At 37.9% G+C, this 21,422-nt stretch overlaps 1 protein-coding gene and 1 pseudogene across 1 annotated transcript; one reads left to right on the forward strand and one right to left on the reverse strand.

Annotated features, from left to right (window-relative positions):
• Positions 1 to 9,483: 9,483 nt before the first annotated feature.
• LOC101651863 lies at positions 9,484 to 10,575 on the reverse strand (annotated as a pseudogene).
• Positions 10,576 to 18,676: 8,101 nt separating this feature from the next.
• On the forward strand, positions 18,677 to 21,117 carry LOC101647823 (tax1-binding protein 1-like). Its single transcript, XM_045297359.1, is given in 4 exon segments — positions 18,677 to 18,872; positions 18,875 to 18,972; positions 18,974 to 20,141; positions 20,144 to 21,117. Coding segments are annotated over 4 exon segments (2,370 nt in total). The 3' UTR covers positions 21,052 to 21,117.
• Positions 21,118 to 21,422: the final 305 nt, after the last annotated feature.

A 21,422-nucleotide genomic window follows, 5' to 3' on the forward strand; every position in this document is an offset into this window, starting at 1 on the left:
CCTTAAGGGAAGCATTAGAGTGATGATTTCTGCAGAAAACAGAGTTAAAAATAGAATCAAGGCATGTCTGTCCAATGTCTGAGTACACAAATATATTTTGTTTTCTACCAAATAAATGATCAAGTGTAAATCACAAATTAAATTGATTTTTCAAACGGAACCCTTGTGTTGTCGTGGTTCAGTGTTGGGCTGCTAACCGTTCAAAACCGCCAACCACTCAGGGAGAAAGATGTGGTTTTCTACTCCCAAAATGAGTGACAGTCTCAGAAATGTACAGGGTTGCTCTACTCCATCCTCTGAGGTCACTATTAATTAGAATTGACGCAATTGCAGGGAGCTTGGTGCATGGTTTCTAATTAAACTGAAATAACAAAGGGATGATATTTTTAGGAATCTAAAAGGTAACTATGTTAGAATTAGTCTGCCAGAATCTTTCCCTTTATAAGTGAGAAAGAGTAGTTGAACTTGCGAAGCTAACCAACAGGGAAGATCTCATTGCAAAATTGCCCCCAGGACATACTTTCCAACACTCTTAATGATTCCACTGGTTAATTTTACAGATTTCCCTATCTGGATTTTCAAATTGAAATCTAGCTGAGTACCCTATCATCACCCCCCCCCAAAAAAAAAACACCTCACTATCATTTAATCCATACTGACTGATAGTGACTCTATAGGACAGAGTAGAACTGACCCGTTAGTTGTCCCAAACTGTTCATCTTTACTGGTGTAGAAAACCTCACCTTTCTCCCTCAGGCTTGTCAATTTGAACTGCCAACCTTGCAGTTAGTAACCCAATAAGTATAGGAAAAAAATAGATTCGTTTTCAACTGCATCCTTATCAGGAATTAGGTGATTGTTGAGATGAATTGATGTAATCTTTGAAGTGAAGCATATGATAGGAACTTGGGTATGGGTTGGCAGGTCATCAGACCTTGGAGTAATAAGGACTTCAAAAAGTTATTGCAGCCCAAATAACCTTTGCCTCTTTCATAATTAGACCCACTTAGGTGCCTTGGAAGGAATTCTGGTGTTACAATGGTTAAGCACTGAACTGCTAATCAAAAAGTCGGAAGTCTGTGCCCAACAGCAGCTCTGCTGGAGAAAACACATGGTGTTCTACTTCCATAAAGATTACAGCCTAAAAAACCACTATGAATGCCTCTACTCTGTCATACAGTGTTGCTATCAGTTGAAAGAAACTTGACAGCAGCTACCAACAATAACAATATATGTCATGGTACTGCCCATAGCTTCTGTTCCTTTAAAGTTCTGACATTATAGTAGCTTCGGCTCTCAACAAAAGTTGTTCTAGTTCTCTTTCTAGCTCTCAGGGCAAGTCCGGAAGAATGTGGATTGATGTGAATGGTTACAGTTTTGCCAATATTAATTGTTTGATAATTCTTCTTCCTTGTGACCTAAAATGTGTGTCCCTGTCATTTCAACCTTGTTCTGTCTGCCAAAATAAAATGAAATCCGTCTACCCCCTGCTACACAGAAAAGCTCTTCATTATGTGAAAGCAACAATCCTATCATCTCTCAAAACTTCACTTACCCAAATTAAACATTAATTCATAACATGACATGGGTCTTGTTCTTGATTTTCTTTTGGTTCAGACCATTATTGTTTTTTGCCAAAAGCTACTACAATACAATTTATTTTACTCTTGAATGCAACAGCTTGACAATTTAAATGTTTCATTATTATGATGTTTTAAAAGATAAGTTAAATTATATTTCCTTTGTACATTAGATTACTTGAAAGTGCAGTTCGTTTATTTACATTGTGAGGAATTAAAAGGAAAATTAAAAATCCCTAAACCTCCTGCAAAAGTTAATGTATGTTTCTTCAATAATTCATGATATATGATTTGAGAAAGCAATACAGAGTAAACAACAACCAATTATTAAATGAAAAAATGCAGGCAACCCACTCACAACTCATACAATATCAAATAACCTATCTGAGCAGTGACTGTAATGGGCTTTCAGATAGATTATATTTATTGAACTAAAAGTCAAACTGCCAGTTCATTCATTCAAATAGGTCATTTAAATGTGTCTTTTTCTTTTTCCTTTATTTCCCACTGCGTTCAAAGTTTTGCTGAATCACTTAGTTGGTATAGCAAAAGCTAAATAAATCCAAACTATCTTTGTGTGTGTGTTTCATCTTTCTATTCACAGCACTAACTGAAGGAAATGATCGGATGTTGCTTACACTAAACCAAAATTAAAATCCATAAAAACATGAACCGGAACTATTCTTGAAATAGAATTAAGGGAACAGTTGATGTAGATGAAGATTTTCCTGATCGTCTTTCGTTTTATTATAAGAATAATCAACACGTATTCGGTGCCTATTTTGCATTAGGGCTATGTTAAATGCTTTCTTAGTTAAGAGCTCAATTAATTCCTAACAAGAACTCTCTGTGGCAACTCTATTATTACTATTTTACAGAGATGAAGGGACTGAGATCCCAAGAAAGACAAGGCTCACTTGCTCCAGGAAGTTTTCCCTAATTACTCTAAACCACAAGTCAAATTTCTGGGCTCAGAGTACCCATAGGTCTGATGGTTTTCTTTGGTGAGAAGTCACTAAACAAATGCAGAATCCTGTAGTTATCTTCAGTCCTATGGGGGTCTAGTTCATTCTCCTAAGCAAATAGTAGTCTCCTACAGATCAAAAATTCATTTGCTTACAGTATTTCGCTTTCTTCCCCATAGCAAATTGTCTAGAAATATGTCTTGGTTAAGTATTTGTTGAGTGAATGAATGATGAATGCATGAATATAGAGAAGAAGACATCCACTGAGAGGAAGGGAATGAATGTATAGGAAATTATAATTTAACTATGATGTTTGACCAGACACCCAGGTGTCAGAAGTACACCAATGTTCAAATAGCTTTGGACGTTGAACTAGTTGCCATGGAGCAGACTCCAATTCATGATGAGTCCATCTGCTTCAGAGTAGAGCTGTATGTGGTCTACAATGGCTGACTTTCAAAAGTAGACCACCGGGTTTTTTGTCTGAGGTCCCTCTTTCAATTGGCAGCCAAGCAAGTCAATCATCTGCATCCTCCAATGATTCCTTGTAACATTAAACATGCAATTTGTTTTAAAGCCCCATTAAAGAAGAAGTCATATTAAAAGGGAGAAATGCTAGCCACACCCTCTGTAACATCCGAAGTCAAATCCTTTAATGGGCATTTTAGGGAGTTTGCATTATTCTGCTGAAAGATTTTACTTTTTCGACCTTTCTATTTCCTCATATACATAGGTAATTCAAAAAACACTACTGACAGGGTTCCAGTTCATACATGTATAAGTTCATAGCAAACAAAATATGTTTACACATGTCTCTGTGATCAATGAATAGCTGCAGACAAGTTTTCTCAGTAATAGATTTATCTTACTATCCTTATCAGTCCTGGTGTCGTAATGAGTTCTGAGTTGGGCTGCTAACAGAAGTGTGCACAGTTCAAAACCACCAATAGCTCCCAGAAATAAAGATTAGGCTTTTTATTCCTGTAAAGATTTCCAGCCTCAGAAATCCACAGGGGCAATTCTAATCTATACTAGGAGTCAGACTCAATTTGAAGGCAGTGGATTATTTGTTTGATTTTTTAAATCTCCTCCTTAGGATGCCTTTTTAAAAAAAAGATCTTTTGGCACCATTGAAGGAAGTGGGAATGATTTAGAGATCAGAGCTAATATTAAATTTGAAACAAAACTCAAGTGGACATCTTCCTAAACTATTGCAACTTCAAAAAAAGTTTATGGGAATACTGTCTTGCATAAAATTACAGTTTTGGGGCACATCATGTATTTTGTTTGCTTCTTTAATATAGGGACTTTATACATATATCATATTATTCTATAGCTCAGTTACATCAAAGCAGTATTGTACGATTTCTACCACAATCAGTTTCCAAACATTCTTTTCCTTCCTGGACTTCTTGACATGGGTTCCCTTTTATACACCTACCATCACCACCACTGAGTCCCACCGCTCCCCAACAGAAACCCTTATACTACTTGCTGTCCCTATATGTTCATCGATCTTAGTTTTCATATACCAAAAAACATGTAACACATAACACAAATTCAAGAGTGTAGCCCCCAGTGTCATAACACATCTGAGATAAACCCTAATGCGAACAAGCAAAACCAAAACAAAATTACAGAAAGTGTTGAAAACCAGTTCATGTCCTGCATGCATCATAGGGAGGGATCAACTGACAAGGTTTTAACTGTTAAAGTCAGGTTTATCCTTTTGTTCTTGAATAGCCATCTCTCTAATGCACTTTGTTTAGTAATCATTTTCCTCTTGTCCTTCTATCCATAATAGAGATCTCTGGAGGCTTATTTCCTAGGTAATTCCCAAAAATGTATCTTAGAGTTCAGCTGTAATCCACAGCCTTCTGCAAACCGGATTTTCATGATTTAGGCTCTGATACTATTCCCTCTTCAACTTCAGATTATTTAATTTACAATCCTTCAATGACTGATGGTGTGCTTTTTCCATGTGGCTTAGTTGACATCTCACTTAGATGACTGCTTGTTTGGAGACATGCCTTAACTATTTTATCTTATAGCTGAACACCACCTAATTTCTTCACCACATTCGACTATATCATCCATATCTTCTGTGTTCCTTTCCTGTGGGCGAGTATCGAGCAGGACCATGATGTAAGAATTTATCATTCAGGAAGACCTCAGAAGTAAACCAAGAGAAAGAAATCTATCAATCTAACAAAAAGAAGAAACTTTGGCTAAAATCCAGAAACTTATTGTAGAGGACAATAGAATTACTATTGATATGAAAGTTCCTGAAGTTGAGATCTCACATGGTTTGAGATGTTCAACTTCAAGTAAGTATTTTGGCCTCAGCAAGCTTCTGCCTGGATGGATGCCAAAAGCATTATGGGAAGATCAGCTAGATTAGAGAGCTGCTATTTTCATCATTCTTTTAAGGAAGATCAATGCTAATTAAGAAAATGTTATAGAACAAATTGTAATTGGTGACGAATATTGGGTTTACCAATATGAATCAAGGAGTAACATTCAATCAAAATAGTAAGTTCTAGGATTGATCTCCTCGGCCAGTTACAATAAAGGTAGAGAGGTCAGTTCAGAAGATTATGGTGACAAAAGAGATTCCAAAAGGGTAATCTTGAAATGTTTTCAATTTGGGGCTATTCATTAAAAGATCAGTGCTTCAAACCTGTCTGTTGCTCCAAGGGGAAAGATGAAGCAGTCTGATCTCATAACAATTTACAGTCTCACAAAGTGCAAGGAGCACTTCTATTCCACACCATAGGGTTGCTATGAGTCATAATTTACTTGACAGCAGTGGAATGATTGGGTTTACTAAAAATTTTCAGAAATAAAACAATGCTAGATTTTAGACAACTAATGACAATGAGTTGTTGCAGCAAAAGTTAATTGTACTCTCCTAATATGGGGGGGTGCGTAAAGTATTTTTAAAGCAAATTAATATTTCTAGGCCCCAAAATAAGATGAGGAGCCTTGGTGGTGAGTTGTATATTGGGCTGCTAACGACAATTCTGCACTTTGAAACCACCAGCCTGTAACTCCTGTAAAGAGTTACAGTCTCATAAACTCTCTGGGGTATTTCTAAACTCTGTCCTATAGGGTCACTGTGAGTTGGCATCGACTTGATGGCAGTGAGTGAAGAAGTGTATAAAAATACACTTAAGAACTTTCTTTAAAATGTGCTTGATACAATTGATGTATGGATTGTTATAAGAGCTGTAAGAGCCCTCAATCAAATGATTTATTTTTTTAAAAGAACTTTCATTATTTCCTCATTATACATGAAAGAGTTTCACGTGATAAAAGAGAGGCAAGCAAAAAAATAAGTTATTAATCTATCTCCCTGAGGGGTAGTCGTGGTTACTGGTTGGATTATAACCTTCCATCCTGGAGATACTAGTTGAATTCCAAGGCAAACACTTTTCGCACAACCAATACCTGTGTGTCAGTGGAGGCTTATTTATTGTTATAATGCTGAACATACTCTGGACCTTCTGGAAGCAGAGTAAAACGAAAGGCCCAGTGATCTACTTCCCCAAATCAGCCACTAAAAATGCTACGAATACAACGTTTCAATGTGCAAAAGATAGCAGGTCTGACATAAGATGAGGCATTGTTTTATTTCACTGTACATGGGGTTGTCATGAGTCAAGGCACACCTAACACCTCCACCTACTTACCTATCAATCATCTATTTATCTATGCTGGAAGAACTGCATCCAGAATGCTACTTTAAAGCAACGATGGTGGGACTTCTACTCTTGTACTTTGCACATCTCAATAGGAGTTACCAGTCCCTGGAGAAATGACATCATGCTTGGTAAAGTAGAGGGTCAACAAAAATGAGGAAGAACATCAATGAAATGGATGGACATAGTGGCTGCAATAAAGGGCTCAAGCATAAGAACGATTATGAGGATGGAGTGTGAACAGTTCTTTGTTCTGTTGTACATAGGATTGTTATGAGTGGGAAACAACGCTACTATATCTAACAACAAAAATATCTATTATTTCTACTGGTAATATTTTGATGCAAAAATTCCAGAACTTTTTCCCAATGCAAATAGAGATATAAATTAATACATGTAATTTACATATGTAAAAATGTTGACCAAATATTTCTTATACACATACTATTTTATAATCTTGGTTTTATTCATTCAACTACAATTATCATGAATGTCATTCCATACCAATAACTATAGATCTAAACAACCATTTTAATGGATAACATTTTACCAAAATAACACCATAATTTATTTAACTAGTGGATGTTGTGGTGTTGTTTAGCAACCATAGGTTGCTATGGAGCAACCCTATACACAACAGAACTAAATATCGCCATGTCCTGTAGCATCCCCACAATTGTAACTGTGCCTGAGATTATTGTTGTAACAACTGTGTCAATTTGTCTTGTTGAGGGCCTTCTTATTTTATGCGGCCCCTTCACCTTACCAAGCACGATGTCCTTCTCCAGGGATTGGTCTTTTCTGAAAATGTGTTCAAAATATTTAAGATGAAGTCTTGCCATCCTTTCCTCGAAGGAGCACTCTGGCCATACTTTTTTCCAAGTCAGATCTGTTTTCTCTTTTGTCAGTCCATGGTACTTTCAATATTCTCCGCCAGCACCACAGTTCAAATGCATCGATTCTTCTTTGGTCTTCCTTATTCAGTGCCCAACTATCACATGCATATGAGGCAATTGAAAATGTCACAGTGTCCATTAGTCCTCAAAGTAACATTCTTGCTTTTTTTTAATTGTTTTATTAGGGGCTCATACAACTCTTATCACAATCCATACATATATCAATTGTGTAAAGTACATTTGTACATTCATTGCCCTCATCATTCTCAAACATTTGCTCTCCACTTAAGCCCCTGGCATCAGGTCCTCATTTTTCCCTTCCCTCCCCGCTCCCCCCTCCCTCATGAGCCCTTCATAATTTATAAATTATTATTTTGTCATATCTTGCCCTGTCCGACGTCTCCCTTCACCCACTTTTCTATCGTCCGTCCCCAAGGGAGGAGGTCACATGTAGATCCTTGTCTTTTCAATAATCCAAAATGATCTTTTGCAACAGCTTTAATTAATATGTTTGACCTCCTGACTGCACTGTCTATGACAAAATCCTTGACTTCTGTCTTTTCTCCATTTATCCTGATGTTACCTATTGGTCCAGTTGTGAGGATTTTGGTCATCTAGATATTGACTTGTAAAGTTGAAGATTACAATCATTGATCTTCAGAAAGTACTTCAAGGCTATGTCATCTGCATACCACAGGTTATTAATAAGCCTTCCTCCAATTCTGATGCCACATAATTCTTCGTATAACCCATCTTCTCTGATTATTTGCTCAGCATAGAGATTGAATAAGTGTAGTGAAAGGATACAACCCTGATGCACACCTTTCCTGATTTTACACCATGCAATATTCCCTTGTTCTGTTTACACAATTGCCACTTGATACATGTAAAAGTTCCACATAAGCAAAATGAAGTGTTCTGAAATTTTCATTCTTCATAGTTTGTTATGATTCACACAGCCTTGGCATAGTCAGTAACATACAAGTAAACATCTTTCTAATATTCTCTGCTTTCAGCCAAGGTCAATCTGACATCAGCATTCCTAACCCTTGTCCCACATCCTTTTCAGAAAAGAGCTTGAACCTCTGCCAGTTCTCTGCCAGTGACCTTCTACAATGATCATCAGCAAAATTTTACTTAAATATGATATTGTTCTGTAGTTTGAGTTTTCTTTAGAATGGGCACAAATATGTATCTGTTGCAGACGGTGGGTCAAGTAGCTGTGTACCCAATTGCCTGGCATAAATGAGTGAGGGTTAGCAGGGCTTCATCATCTTGCTGAAAAGTTTCAATTGGTATAACAACAATTCCTTGTTTTTAGCTAATGCTTTCAGTACAACTTGACTTGTTCCTTCAGCACCATTGGCTCTTGCTCATTTGCTCTTTCTTGAAATGGTAGAATATTCTTTCCATCTTTTTTTGATACTTCCTGCATCATTTAATATTTTGTCCACAGAATGTTTCAAGATTACAACTCGAGGTTGCAATTTTTTTTGTTCTTTCAGTTTAAGACAATGCTGAACGTTTTCTTCCTTTTGTGGTTTTCTAATCCTAAATATTTGCATATATCATTATATTTAACTTTGTTTTTTGATCTGTCTTTTGAAATTTTCCATTCAGTTCTTCAACTTCTTCTATTTGCCTTAGCTACTCTCTAATGAAGAGCAAATTTCAAAGTCTCTTCTGCCATACACTTTTCTTTTTTTCCTCTTATTTTGATGACCCTTTGCTTTCCTCATAAATTATGCTCACTTTTCTTCTCTCTTAAGGAGGGGGTATATTCACTTTATTCTGAATTTAATCTTTAGGCCAACATAGTTTGTCCTAAGCAGGACTTTATGACCAAAGGTATTTCCTTTCCTGGTCCCTCCCCTCCCTCTCCTACCCCTCCCATTTTTAATGTAAAATTGGTTATATTCTTTTAAGAAGTGAAATTTCCCACCACCAGACCCCCAAAAAAACAGGGAAAAAAATCCTGAACTAACCACAGAATGTATCAGGACCTACCCCTGATTCTAGCTACCTCAAATAAAAAATCCTTTCCCTCCCCCTTTCACAAACACATAGTCTCTCTCTCAGAATAGCTATGCCTACTGGACAAATACCTGATTAAACGGAAGCAGTGGTTATGGTTCCCCACCTCTGGCCCCACTAGCACACTGTTTCCTAATCTTCAAGAAACCAGAGAGAGAGAGAGAGAGAGAGAGAGAGAAAGGGTAGGTGGGTGTGAAGAGATTAAGAACATTAACCCTCTACCCTGGGCCCCCCAAAGCCACGTGTTATTAACTTGCCTCGAGGAATAAAAACAAAAAGACCTTGATTTTCTGCCTTTGAGTTACAGCTAATAGGAATTAGTGGAAGAACGGGGAAATTGGGCATAACGGCGGGAGGTCCAGTCTGCTTCGTTTTTATACTGGAAAGTCTCATCACCAGTCTCATCGAGAAGACATGTGCGGATGAGGGCTTCTGTCACCAAGATCAGGTCACAATTGGCAGAGGGTTGGTGGTCCTCAATGTAACTGGGTAATATATATGCTGGCACTTAGGTTGGTCAAACTGGCAGAAAAGTCATTGATGGAGGGTTCGTGGAATCCAGTGAAGAACTGGGTGTTTTCCAGGCCCCCTTCAGGGTCGTAGTCACAAATGTGGTATTGGTGCTGCTTGCTTAGTTTCTTAATGGAATCCTCAATGTACTTCAGACCATTTTCTTCTTCCATGGCCTTTGTGCTGAAGTTGGTATAACAGCCTTCACCATTCTAGTGCTCAGGGATGGGCTTGGGATCAAAAGTTGCTATCACTCCAAAGTTTTCACACAAAAGGTGCAGGATGAAGGGGCCATGCCCTGGACAGGCATGGTCTAAGCTTTTGTGCTGCCAATCTTGATACCAGCATGCAAGCAGGCCTGGTAGTGAGCCTCCACAATATCCCTGCCATAAGCTTTGTCTGCCAGCACAAAGCAATAATGTGGACCCCTTGGGGTCCAGGAAAACCACTGGGAGGGCAACCAAAGAGGTGCCCATCCATCCCCAGGAGGGTATACTCCTGCTCCATTCCAAGTCAGGGATGCTGGTTGGTCACCATGTGCATTACCTGTTTACAGGTGTGCCTTAAAGGCTTTTGGTTGTACTTAAAGACCGCACAGAACACCAGTTTATTGGGATCCTTGTGGAAAGGGTCCAGGCACATGGTAGCAGGGGCGAGATATATGCCACTGTGGGAGCCTTCAAACTGGAAAGTACTGGACCTGTCAAAATTCCACTTTGGCAACTCTTCTACATACTTGGGCTCACAGTCCAGGGGCGGGTTTTGTAGCATAGTCATTCTCCAGTGCCATCGATCCAGATATACATGGCTCGGACATTTTTGCCCCGTGGCACTGCCATGTACTCTGCTTGATGCCTTTACTCAAGTGGGAACTTGATGAGGTAGCCATGGTGGAGGTATTCTGGGCAGCTAGTCATGTGGAGGGAGGGCAGGTCGAGAGAGGCAGGCAAGGAGTGAGATGAGGCTACGTGTACTGCTTACACATTTGAATCTACTCCCATTCTCAGCTCTGAATGATGTTCTTGATACTTCCCACAGCTCATAAGGTCTTCTGTCATTACTGTGGAATGCACAAAATCTCTTCCTGAGATATTCTTAAAATTCAGGTAAGATAGACTCAAGGTCATATGTTTCCTCTCATGAACTTGTTTTAATTTTCTTCAGCTTTAAACTGAACCCACATGTAAGCAATTGATGGTCTGTTCCAGAGTCAGCCCCTGACCTAGTTTTAACTGCTGGTATTGAACTTCTCCATCAGCTCTTCCCACAGATGTAGTCAATATGATTTCCATATATTCCATCTGGAGAATTATATATGGATAGTCATTCTTTGTGTTGTTGAAAGAGAGTATTTTCTGTGAACAAGTCATTGGTCTTGCAAAAGTCTATCATGCGATCTCTAGCTTTTCTATCACCAAGTCCATTTTCCCCAACCACTGCTCCTTTCTCTGTTTCCAACTTCTGCATTCCAATCACCAATAGTTATCAAAGCATCTTGATTGCATGTTTTATAAATTCTACCACTGAAGCCATTGGGAGAATTCTTAAATTTCTTCATCACTAGCTTTCATGGTTGTTGCACAAATTTGATTAATAGTTCTATTGATTGGATTCCCTTGAAGGCATATAAATGCAATCCTATCACAGACAGCACTGTACTTCAAGATTGAGTTTGCAATGTCCTTTCTGACAGTGAATGCAATGCTTATCCTCTTTATTGTGCTATTCCTGGAATAGTAGATCATAAGATTTTCTGCTTCAAAATGGCCAATACCCATCCACTTCTGCTTACTAATACATAGGATATTGATTTTTTTTCCCAATTTATTTTGTTAGGATATAATCCAGACACCATACAAGTTCGAGCATAGCAAAAAGTGTTGTATAATCACCACCACAATCATTTTCCAAACATTTTCTTCCTTCTTGTACTCCTTGATATCATTCCACATTACTCACTCCCTCCCCTGCTGTATCTCCAAGGAAACCTATTCTAGTTATTGTCTCTATAGTTTCACCCAACCTGGGTTTCATATGCTGATAAACAGAAAAATACATAGCAGAGAATCAATAAAGTTACCAACAATAGTAAAATACAGCAGAGATAAGCCCCAATCTGGAACAATGAAAACCCAGAAAATATTAAAACCAGATCAAGCTGAAAGTGTATCCAAAGGCAGATCAAATGACCAGGTTTTAACCATTCAAGACATATTTATCATTTCAATCTACTATAATTGTCTATCCAATACTATCTGTCTGATAATATTCCCACCCCTCACTTATGGTCAGAGGGGAATCCCCAGATATATTTTCCATGTATAGATCCCGTGAATGTATTTTGGGCTTCCACTGTCATCCACAGCCTTCTGAACACCAGAATTTCACAATTAAACTCTGATACCATTCCATGAGGACTTAGTAGACATCTCACTTAGATGGCTGCTTGTTTAAAAACAATCCTTTAAGACCACAGTCACTATTGTTTCTGAAAGTCAAGCACTATCCAATTTCTTCACCACGTTTTGCTATAGCACCCATCTCTTCCATGTTTCTTTCATGAGGGCATTCCAGGTTTTTAAAGCTGTTTCCTCTCACCTTAAATCATGCCTCATCAGCAAACAAAGATCCCAAAGAATCCATTCCCACAGGCTTTATTCCATTCATTTCACATGGTGGACTCCACTCCAAGAAATCAGCTCCTCCCTCACACGTCAAGTGCACTCCAACCTGAGGGACCAGAGGTGGAATTCAGCGAGTTTGCACTGGTTACCTTTCTTTTTTTTTTGGCAAAACAATTGTTAAAATAGCACTGATAGTCAGGGTTCTCTCTAAGGTGGGTGGTTGTCAGCCACTCAATGTGAATATGATAAATTTATATTTCCTACTCATTTGTAATGTTCATCTGTAAATTAGGATATTGTATACACCCATAGAATGTGCATTTTATCCATAGGTATAAAAATTAGATGGAACTATGCTTATAATGTTTATTTGTTCATTTCATAAAACATTGTACTTTTGACAAAATGCTATATTTTTATTCCCTTGTATTTGTTATTTCAGTAAACAAATATTTAACATAAAGAGAAAACTGCCAAACAACCAGAGAGAGACACACTAATTCATTTCAGCTTTGCGTTATATCCCAAATTCCCACGGAAGATTATGAGTGAATTATGTAATTCCTGAAACTGTTCAGAGTTAAAAATATAGTCAGAACAATTATTGTACATTTTAGCAGAAGTGGACAGGGATTTTTCAAAAATGAATATAATATGCTCAGAGAAGAGATATCACCTGTTTCAAATTTATCAAATACAATGAGTATCATCTAATCAAACTGCCTCTAAAGTAATGGGATCTTTTCATCAATCATTTTATTATAAAGCTCTTATCACAATCCATACATACATCAATTGTGTAAAGCACATTTGTACATTCATTGCTCTCATCATTCTCAAAACATTTGCTCTCCACTTAAGCCCCTGGCATCAGTTCCTCTTTTTCCCCCTCCCTTCCCGCTCCCCCCTCCCTCATGAGCCCTTGATCATTTATAAATTATTATTTTGTCATATCTTGCCCTGTCCGACATCTCCCTTCACCCACTTTTCTGTTGTCCATTCCACAGGGAGGAGGTCACATGTAGATCCTTGTAAGTAACGGTATTTTAATCTTATAGTGAAAAGATGGTTAAGGATAAATCACATAACTGATGATACTCGGATAAAAGCAAAGAATATGGTAAATGACAATGTCAATCAAGAAGCAATATGGAAATATCTTAAATAACAGTTTTAATGTTTTATCAGATATTATTTAGTATTTTCATAAATATTTAAAAACACATAAATTCTAATTTTGTGTACCTCTTTTATTCTTATTTAAGTATTAACAGTATGCAATGATAAATTACCTTTTGCTATATCTTTTTTACACTTAAAATGGTCATTAGGGCAGTGAACAATTGTTAAATTATTTTAATTCCCCCACTGCAGGGGACCATCTTGTGATACTATATCTGAGAATGTTCTACGTCCACTCATTAGGCCTTCAGAATCAGACTATGTTTCAAGTTATGCATAAGGTTTCCAGTGGCTACTTCTTCCAAAGTAAGCAGTCAATTCCTTCTTGATTGCCTGTTCTTGGTCTAGAAGCTCTGCTGAAACCTGTTCACTTTGGCTGACCCTGTTGGCATTTGAAATACCAGTGACATAACTTCCAGCAGCACAGCAGCACACCAGCTACCACCCTATGACAAACTGACAGACAACTGATAGAATGTTTAGGTAGATTTTTATTTTTTCACTATTAGAAGTAATGCTTTTATACACATTCTCACGTACGCGCATCTGTGTACTCTTGAGCAACTACTTCCTCTGGCTAAATTCTTAAAAGTGAATTTTCTAGGCCTTTGATGAAATTATACTCTAAGAAGGTCTTCTACATAAATTTCCAAAGTTCATGTTTCTTTTCAAAACATAAATCTGCTTGGTTTCCATCATATTCCTTTTAGCTGGAGAAATGAGTATAGAACAGATCATTCTTAATTATTCTTTAAGGCCTTGCTCAAAGTAACTTCTATTCTTCTACGTCTTCACTAATTAACCTAGACGGAAGTTATTATTTCCACTTTAAGGCAGTGTTTCTCAAAGTGTATCTCATAGTCATCTAGTGGACTTTTTGCACTCGCAAGTCTCAGGTTTAGTAGGTTTGTGAAGAGGCCCAAGGAGCTACACTTTCTAAAACTCGCCATTCTTTCCAATAGCCACACTGAAAACCACTGCTCTAACACATTGTTTATAACAAGGTTGCCTTTCACCAGACTAGTGTATTACCTCTTTACAAATACTGTTCATTATTTGATATATTATAGTTTCCTTTTCACTAGAGACACAAGGAAATTGTTGAGTAATTTTCTGTCTAATTGTATAACCTTACCTAATTATCTGCATTCTGATAGTTCTCCTGATAGTGATCATATGGAAGAAAAGTAACAGTAAGAGAAAACAAAACCATGACAAAAAGATCACGTTGTGTTAAGGTTCTTAGAAAATAAAGTCATGGTTCTATTATTTTAATCAGAAATTATTTTAAATTTAAAAAGTGTAATAGTTGTTTAAATGGCATAATCACTTTTGAACTTTTAATATTGCTTTATGTCACAATATATTATTAAGAAAAGCATGTACTCTAAGCTTGCAATGACAGAAAAATATGCCCAGTTCTAAAACATTCAAAATGATCTAATTCAAATTTTAAACAATTATTGTTTTAGAATATCCAGTGTTGCATGATGTACACATTTATTTGAATAAATTTAAAAAAATATAAAACAACTAAAAGGCATAAAATTATATTGCAGCAAATCAAATTTTATCTTAGAATGCTTATTTTCTTCTTCTTGGATGCCTGGAATTTAATAACAGTAAGTTCCATCAAAATATATTTTCTTGAGATTTCTTATTAGTTTTCAATGTCCAACTTGTGAGCACTTGATTGATTAATTGACTCATTTTTGAAGTGAAAATGTATTCCTGATTTTATTTTTTCCCCAAGAAATTGGAGAGATTTATTATTTTTTAATCCATAACTACTTATTTTAAAGTATTTTTTCACAAATTCTCAACTTTTTACATTCATGGATCTCTGGATCTTCTTTCTATCTTTCTTTTTGAATTAGTGTACTGTTGAGAGCATACGCTTTGGAGTCAGACAGACCTACATTGGAATCCCATTCCTTCACGTAGGAGTTGCATTTCCTAAACTATCTGAAGCACAGTTACCCCCCGACACAATTTACAGCATTGCTGTGCATATTCAATGAGGTGAGTGAATATGTGCAATCCACATGCCTGGCGCCCAGAAATATTTTAGCAAAGATCATTTGTTTTGTGATTTTTGGTGGGTCATGAAAAAGGGAAAATATTAATACATTTCAAAGCCAGCTCAAATTACATCTACACTAGAAAGCTACCCTTGGCTTTTCTAATCTTTGTTTATCTGAACTTTCTGAAGATTGCTGAAGTATTTAGCAATTTATGTCACATTGGCTTAGTGCATAACAAGAAATATTTACCAAGCATTCATAACACGCCCGATACTTCACATATCATTTAATTCTCGTGACAACCATATAGGGAAAGGAGACAATGTTGTTATGCCCATTAGACCATTGAAAGTGTAGTTTTTCCACAATTAAACTGCTAGTTTGTGATTGAAGTGGGATTTGAACCCAATCGACCTAATTGTAGAGCATACAAGTGCAATATTTGTTATTGTATCTAAAATGTTAGCCTTGCCCCTTGACAAATATATTACCTACTCAGAAACATGGCCTAGACCAAGCATGGGCATAGAATAGGTCTTATTGTCTCGCTGACAACTAAGGATTTGAAAGAAAGCTTACCTGTAAAACTCACAACAAACATCATAATTTGGTCACTGGCCTCTCCAGAATGCTCCCATTTTTCTTTTGTATCCACGTTTGGACTATGTTCTATAGGAACTCTAACACTTGAACGATGTTTTATAAGTAAGAGTTCATTGTAATTTTGCTGTTCTTCCTTAAATACTAACTCTGAAAACATCTTCTAAGTAGATGGTAATCCATCTCAACTGAAGACCACATCCTCTTTTTTCCCAGGTGTGGGACCATAAAGGTTTCCCATCTTTTTTGTGGCAAGATCTGCTAAACAGAGCTGGAAACATCTGCTGTTACAGATAACAAAAACTTGAGAGCCAAGTCATCTCACCATTAATTTTTGCCTGTTGTTGAATTTCAAATTTCTTACTGAGTGGTGAGTCAACAGAGATAACTTCAAAGCACATCTAACTCCTCAGGCTGAAGTAGCATGACCTATAATAAATTTTCTGGTGACCCCAGTGAAGGGGATTTAATCCAAAGAAAATAAGACTCTTTTCATTTTTACATTCATATTCTCGTTTGGAGAGACCTTGCACAAATTGGTAAAGTAACTTCCCTTGTGACGAAAGGTCCCAAAGCTAATTGGAATCTGACATGTAGCTAGAAATCAGCCCTCTCACTTCAATATTTTACTCCACCTTGCTGTCTCCTTGATGAGAGAAGAAAGTGCTGAGTAGACTTCCACCAAAGCCTGTACCAGGCTTGTATTCCTGGTAGTGCAGGAAGTCATAGAGCAGAAGAATTGTACTTGAATACAAAGGAGAGGTGACCACCAATAGGGATTTTTTTTTTACTGTATTAACTTAGCTTTTTCCATCATTCTACAACTGAGACAGTCATTCTTTGGAGTTCACACCAAAAATTCACAGCCATTGAGTCAATTCTAACTCATCTAGACTTTATAAAATAGAGTAGAACTGCACCTGTGGGTTTCTGAGACTAGAACGCTTTACAGAAGTAAAAAGTCTCATCTGTTTTCCACAGAGTACCTGCTGATTTAGCAACCCTATACATAATCCATTACACCTCCACGGCGCCTAAAGTTTAGACAGGGCTTGTTTATCCCTTTCCATGCATCACCATTAACCCTGTACTAAATTATCCTTATCTAGGTACTAGAACACAGCGTACTTTCTAATTAAAATGAATTTGGATTAAACACTTTAACATTTTTACATAAACCCAATGTATTAGTCATTTTTCTTTTGCTGATAATAAAATGGTGTACAAACAGACGTGGTCCCTGTCCTCATCAAGATTACGATTGTATTGACATAAACATTCTCCTTCTACAATGTTCTCAACCTGTGGGTCACGACCCCTTTGGGGGTCGAACAATCCTTTCACACGGATCCCCCGATTCATAACAGTAGCAAAATTACAGTTATGAAGTAGCAATGAAAATAATGTTATGGTTAGGTGTCACCACAACATAAGAAACTGTATTAAAGGGTCGCATCATTATGAAGTTTAAGAACCCATGTTCTACATTAAAAGAAATCACACATTTACCTTAAAGATCCAGGTTAGCCATACCTCCTTAATAAAGGTTTCTCTTAATAGTAATTTACTAAAACTCTCTTTTCAAAGCCTTTTCCAGAAGCCTTTTTCTGGAAATAGAATGCATAAAATGAACCAACACACAATTAGTACTAGTAAATAGTTACAGCATAAAATATTATCCCTTGCAAGGATACATATATTTAAGTGGGGGATATTAGAGAATGATAAAAACTTAGTTCAAAAAAATTGAATGATGGCATTTTAAATAGAAGAGCTCCAATTGAAAAATATTTTGGGATTATGTGTATTGCTGAATTGTTCAAATTATACCATTTTGGGCAATTAACTATTTATGCTACTATTTATTTTCTGCATGCATATGCAAGAAATGATGGTACAGAAGGAATAAGTCCAAGCTACACTGAAAGTATTAGCCCAAAGCAATGCTCCAGAAATTGATAGAATACCAATGGAAATGTTTCAACAAGCTGATGAAGCCCAGGTAGCACTCACTCATCAATGCCAGGAAAGTTGGAAGGGAATTACTTGACTGGAAGGCATCCATACTTGTACCCATTACAAAGACAGGTGATTCAGTAGAATGCTCAAAGTATAGAACAATATCATTGGTATCACATCCAAGTAAAATTTTGCAGAAGATCATCCAACAAAGGTTGCAGCATTACATAGACAGGGAGCTGCCAAAGGTTCATGGTGGATTCAGAAAAGGATGTGAAAAAATAATAAAATGATTTTTTAATTGCTGATAATATCATTCAGATAGATCTTGATTAATCAGAGAATATCAGAAAGAAATTCACTTGTATTTTACTAACTATACCAAGGCATTCAACTGTGTGAACCCTAACAAACTATGGATAACCTTAATAAGAATGGGGATTCGACACCGGCTTACGACCCTGAAGGGAGGTGTCACCATTCTGGGCATGGAGGAGGAGGAGGCAGCTCAAGAGCATCAGCTGCTGGTGGCGTCTCAGGATCAGAGTCATCGCTAGCTCACCTCTTCTACTCCGGAACCCTCTTCCCCCCCAGATACACAATGACATCCTTTCAAGAAGTCCCATTGCAGTCATCCAATTTTGCCCATGTCATCTTTCAAAATGTGGCCAAGAGTTAAATTCCTAATGTACATCTGGAACGTCATTACACCTTGACCCCATATAGCCATCCCCATCCAAAAGATTGGGTTAGTATATTCAAGGTTGGATGGAGTCCAGCTCGTGATTATTACACATTTTGTGGTCCCCTCTGCCTGAACATTATGTAGGAGGATCAACAGTCAGTAGTGTTCTCGCATTTCAAGGATATTATCTTCCAAACGATGATGGAGAATTGTTATCAGCTGTGTTATGTTACGCACAAGGGTGAAATTTGTGGAGCGAGTACTCCTTTCCAGTTTCGAGCTGCTTCTCCAGTTGAAGAATTGTTAACTATAGAAGATGAAAGGAATTCTGACATGTTGGTGGTGACCACAAAAGCTCGCCTTCTTGAGTTGAAACTTGAAAAAATCATGACAGAGAAAGAAGAACTGTTAAAGTTAATTGCTGCTCTGGAGAAAGAAACGGCACAACTTCGAGAACAAGTTGGAAGAATGGAAAGTGCACTTAATCATGAGAAAGAACAAGGGGGCCCACTGCAAGCGGAACAAGAGGGTCTTATTGAAGTACCACAAAATTTAGAAAAGGAACATGAAGACTTTAAGAAGAAATATGATGATGCTACATCCAAAGCTGCCCAACTTGAAGAAGGTATTGTGTTGGCGACACACAAAGCAATTGGAAAAGAAACAGAACTGGACAGCTTGAAAGACAAACTGAGGAAGGTACAACATGAACGAGAACAAGTTGGAAGTTACTTGAAGGCAGAAAAGGACGAGAAGGAAATGTATAAGGTCCATCAGAAGAACACAGAAATAGAAAACACCAAGCTTGTGTCAGAGATTCAGACTTAAACAAATTTAGATGGGAGCAAAGAAAACATGATTTCTCATTTCAAAGAAGAGCTTGGTAGGCTGCAGCTCTGCTTGGCTGAAAAGGAAAATCTTCAAAGGACTATTTTGCTTACTTCAAGTAAGGAAGATACATGTCTTTTAAAGGAGCAGCTTCGGAAAGCAGAGGAACAGGTTCAGGCAACCCGGCAGGAAGTTGTCTTTCTGGCCAAAGAACTTAGTGATGCTGTAAATGTCCGCGATAAGACGATGGCTGCTCTACATACTGCGTGTCTGGAAAACGAGAAAGTCAAAAAGCAGTTGGCAGCTGCAGTGGCAGAACTTAAACTGAGTGCTGTAAAGAACGACCGGGAAAAGACTGATCCAGTGGAGCACGAGCTGAGAAGAGAGGTGGAAGATCTGAAGCTTCGCCTTCAGATGGCTGCAGATTGTTATAAAGAAAAGGTCAAGGAATGCCAGAGACTCCACAAACCAATCAACAGGCTTTCAGACCAGTCCGCCCATCATGGTGCTTTCCCAAAGAAAGTTGGGAGCCAGCAGCAAGTGAATGCTGTCTCCATAACACAGACCTACCTCCAGCTGCTTCTACTGTAGATGTAAAACCAGTCCCGTCTGCAGCTGAGACTGATTTTGAGATGATAACAAAAGGGCAAGTTGGTGAACTGACCACAGAAATTGCTGACAAAACAGAAAAGTATAAAAACTGTAAACAACTCTTGCAGGAAGAGAAAACAAAATGTAATAAATATGCTGATGAGCTTGCAGAAATGGAATTGAAATGGAAAGAGCAAATGAAAATCACTGCAAGTGTGAAACTACAACTAGCTGGAGTAGAAGACAATTATAAAGAAACTAAAAGGAGTCTAGAAAACCAAGCTGAAAGGAAAATGGAAGGCCCGAATCCCCAGAGCGCAGAGCAGGTCTCACAGCGTATCCACGAGTGCGCACAGCAGAATGGTCAGGTTCCCGCCTTGCCCGGTACACAGCCAGCTCTGCAGTACGGCAATCCTTATGCAGCACAGGAAAGAAGAGATGGAGCAGATGATGCTTTTTATCCAGATGAAATCCAAAGGCCACCCGTGAGAGTCCCCTCTCGGGGACTAAAAGATAATATTGTCTGCAGCCAGCCTGCTGGAAACCTGAGTGGACCCGATGGCTTAGAAGACCCCGAGGATGGCAAAGAAGACGAGAATGTGTCCTCTGCCCCTGATGGCCCAAGTCAGCATTTACGTGCGCTTGGCACCGGCTTTGGCTTCGATTCCAGCTTTGATGTTCACAAGAAGTGTCCTCTCTGTGAGTGAATGTTCCCTCCGAACTCTGATCAGAGCAAGTTTGAAGAACGTGCTGAGAGTCACTGGGAGGGATGCCCCACGTGCAGTGAGCAGTTCCCGCCTGACTATGACCAGCCAGGCTTCAACAGGCACGTCCAGGCCCATTTTGATCAGAATGTTTTAAATTTTGACTAGTTACTTTATATTAATACAGCTTAGCAGTTGGGGGTGGAGGGATCACTTCAAGTAGACCACTCATGAGACCCCAAGGTCAGAGTCTCACCTTCCATACTTTCTCACCAAGAGCTCCTTTGCAGTTTGGTGTTGCTAAGGGCCAGGGCTAGTCTTTAGCTTATCAATAAATATAATTTTAACTCTATTGATCTTATCTGCTTTAAGAAAAGGTCTTGTGTATCTTTATTTACTCCCAGTTTGTGAAGTTGTATGGATAAAGGACACAGATTATTTTAATGTTACCACACCGAAACAAATATGTATAATGTATTAAGACTATTTAGCAGAATATTTACAAGTTGACCTTCTTGATTAAGCATGACTACAAAATA

Source organism: Echinops telfairi, unplaced genomic scaffold (genome assembly GCF_000313985.2).
Source record: "Echinops telfairi isolate 266 unplaced genomic scaffold, ASM31398v2 ScPeMD7_7418;HRSCAF=8456, whole genome shotgun sequence".
In the NCBI taxonomy this organism is placed as follows: Eukaryota; Metazoa; Chordata; class Mammalia; order Afrosoricida; family Tenrecidae; genus Echinops; species Echinops telfairi.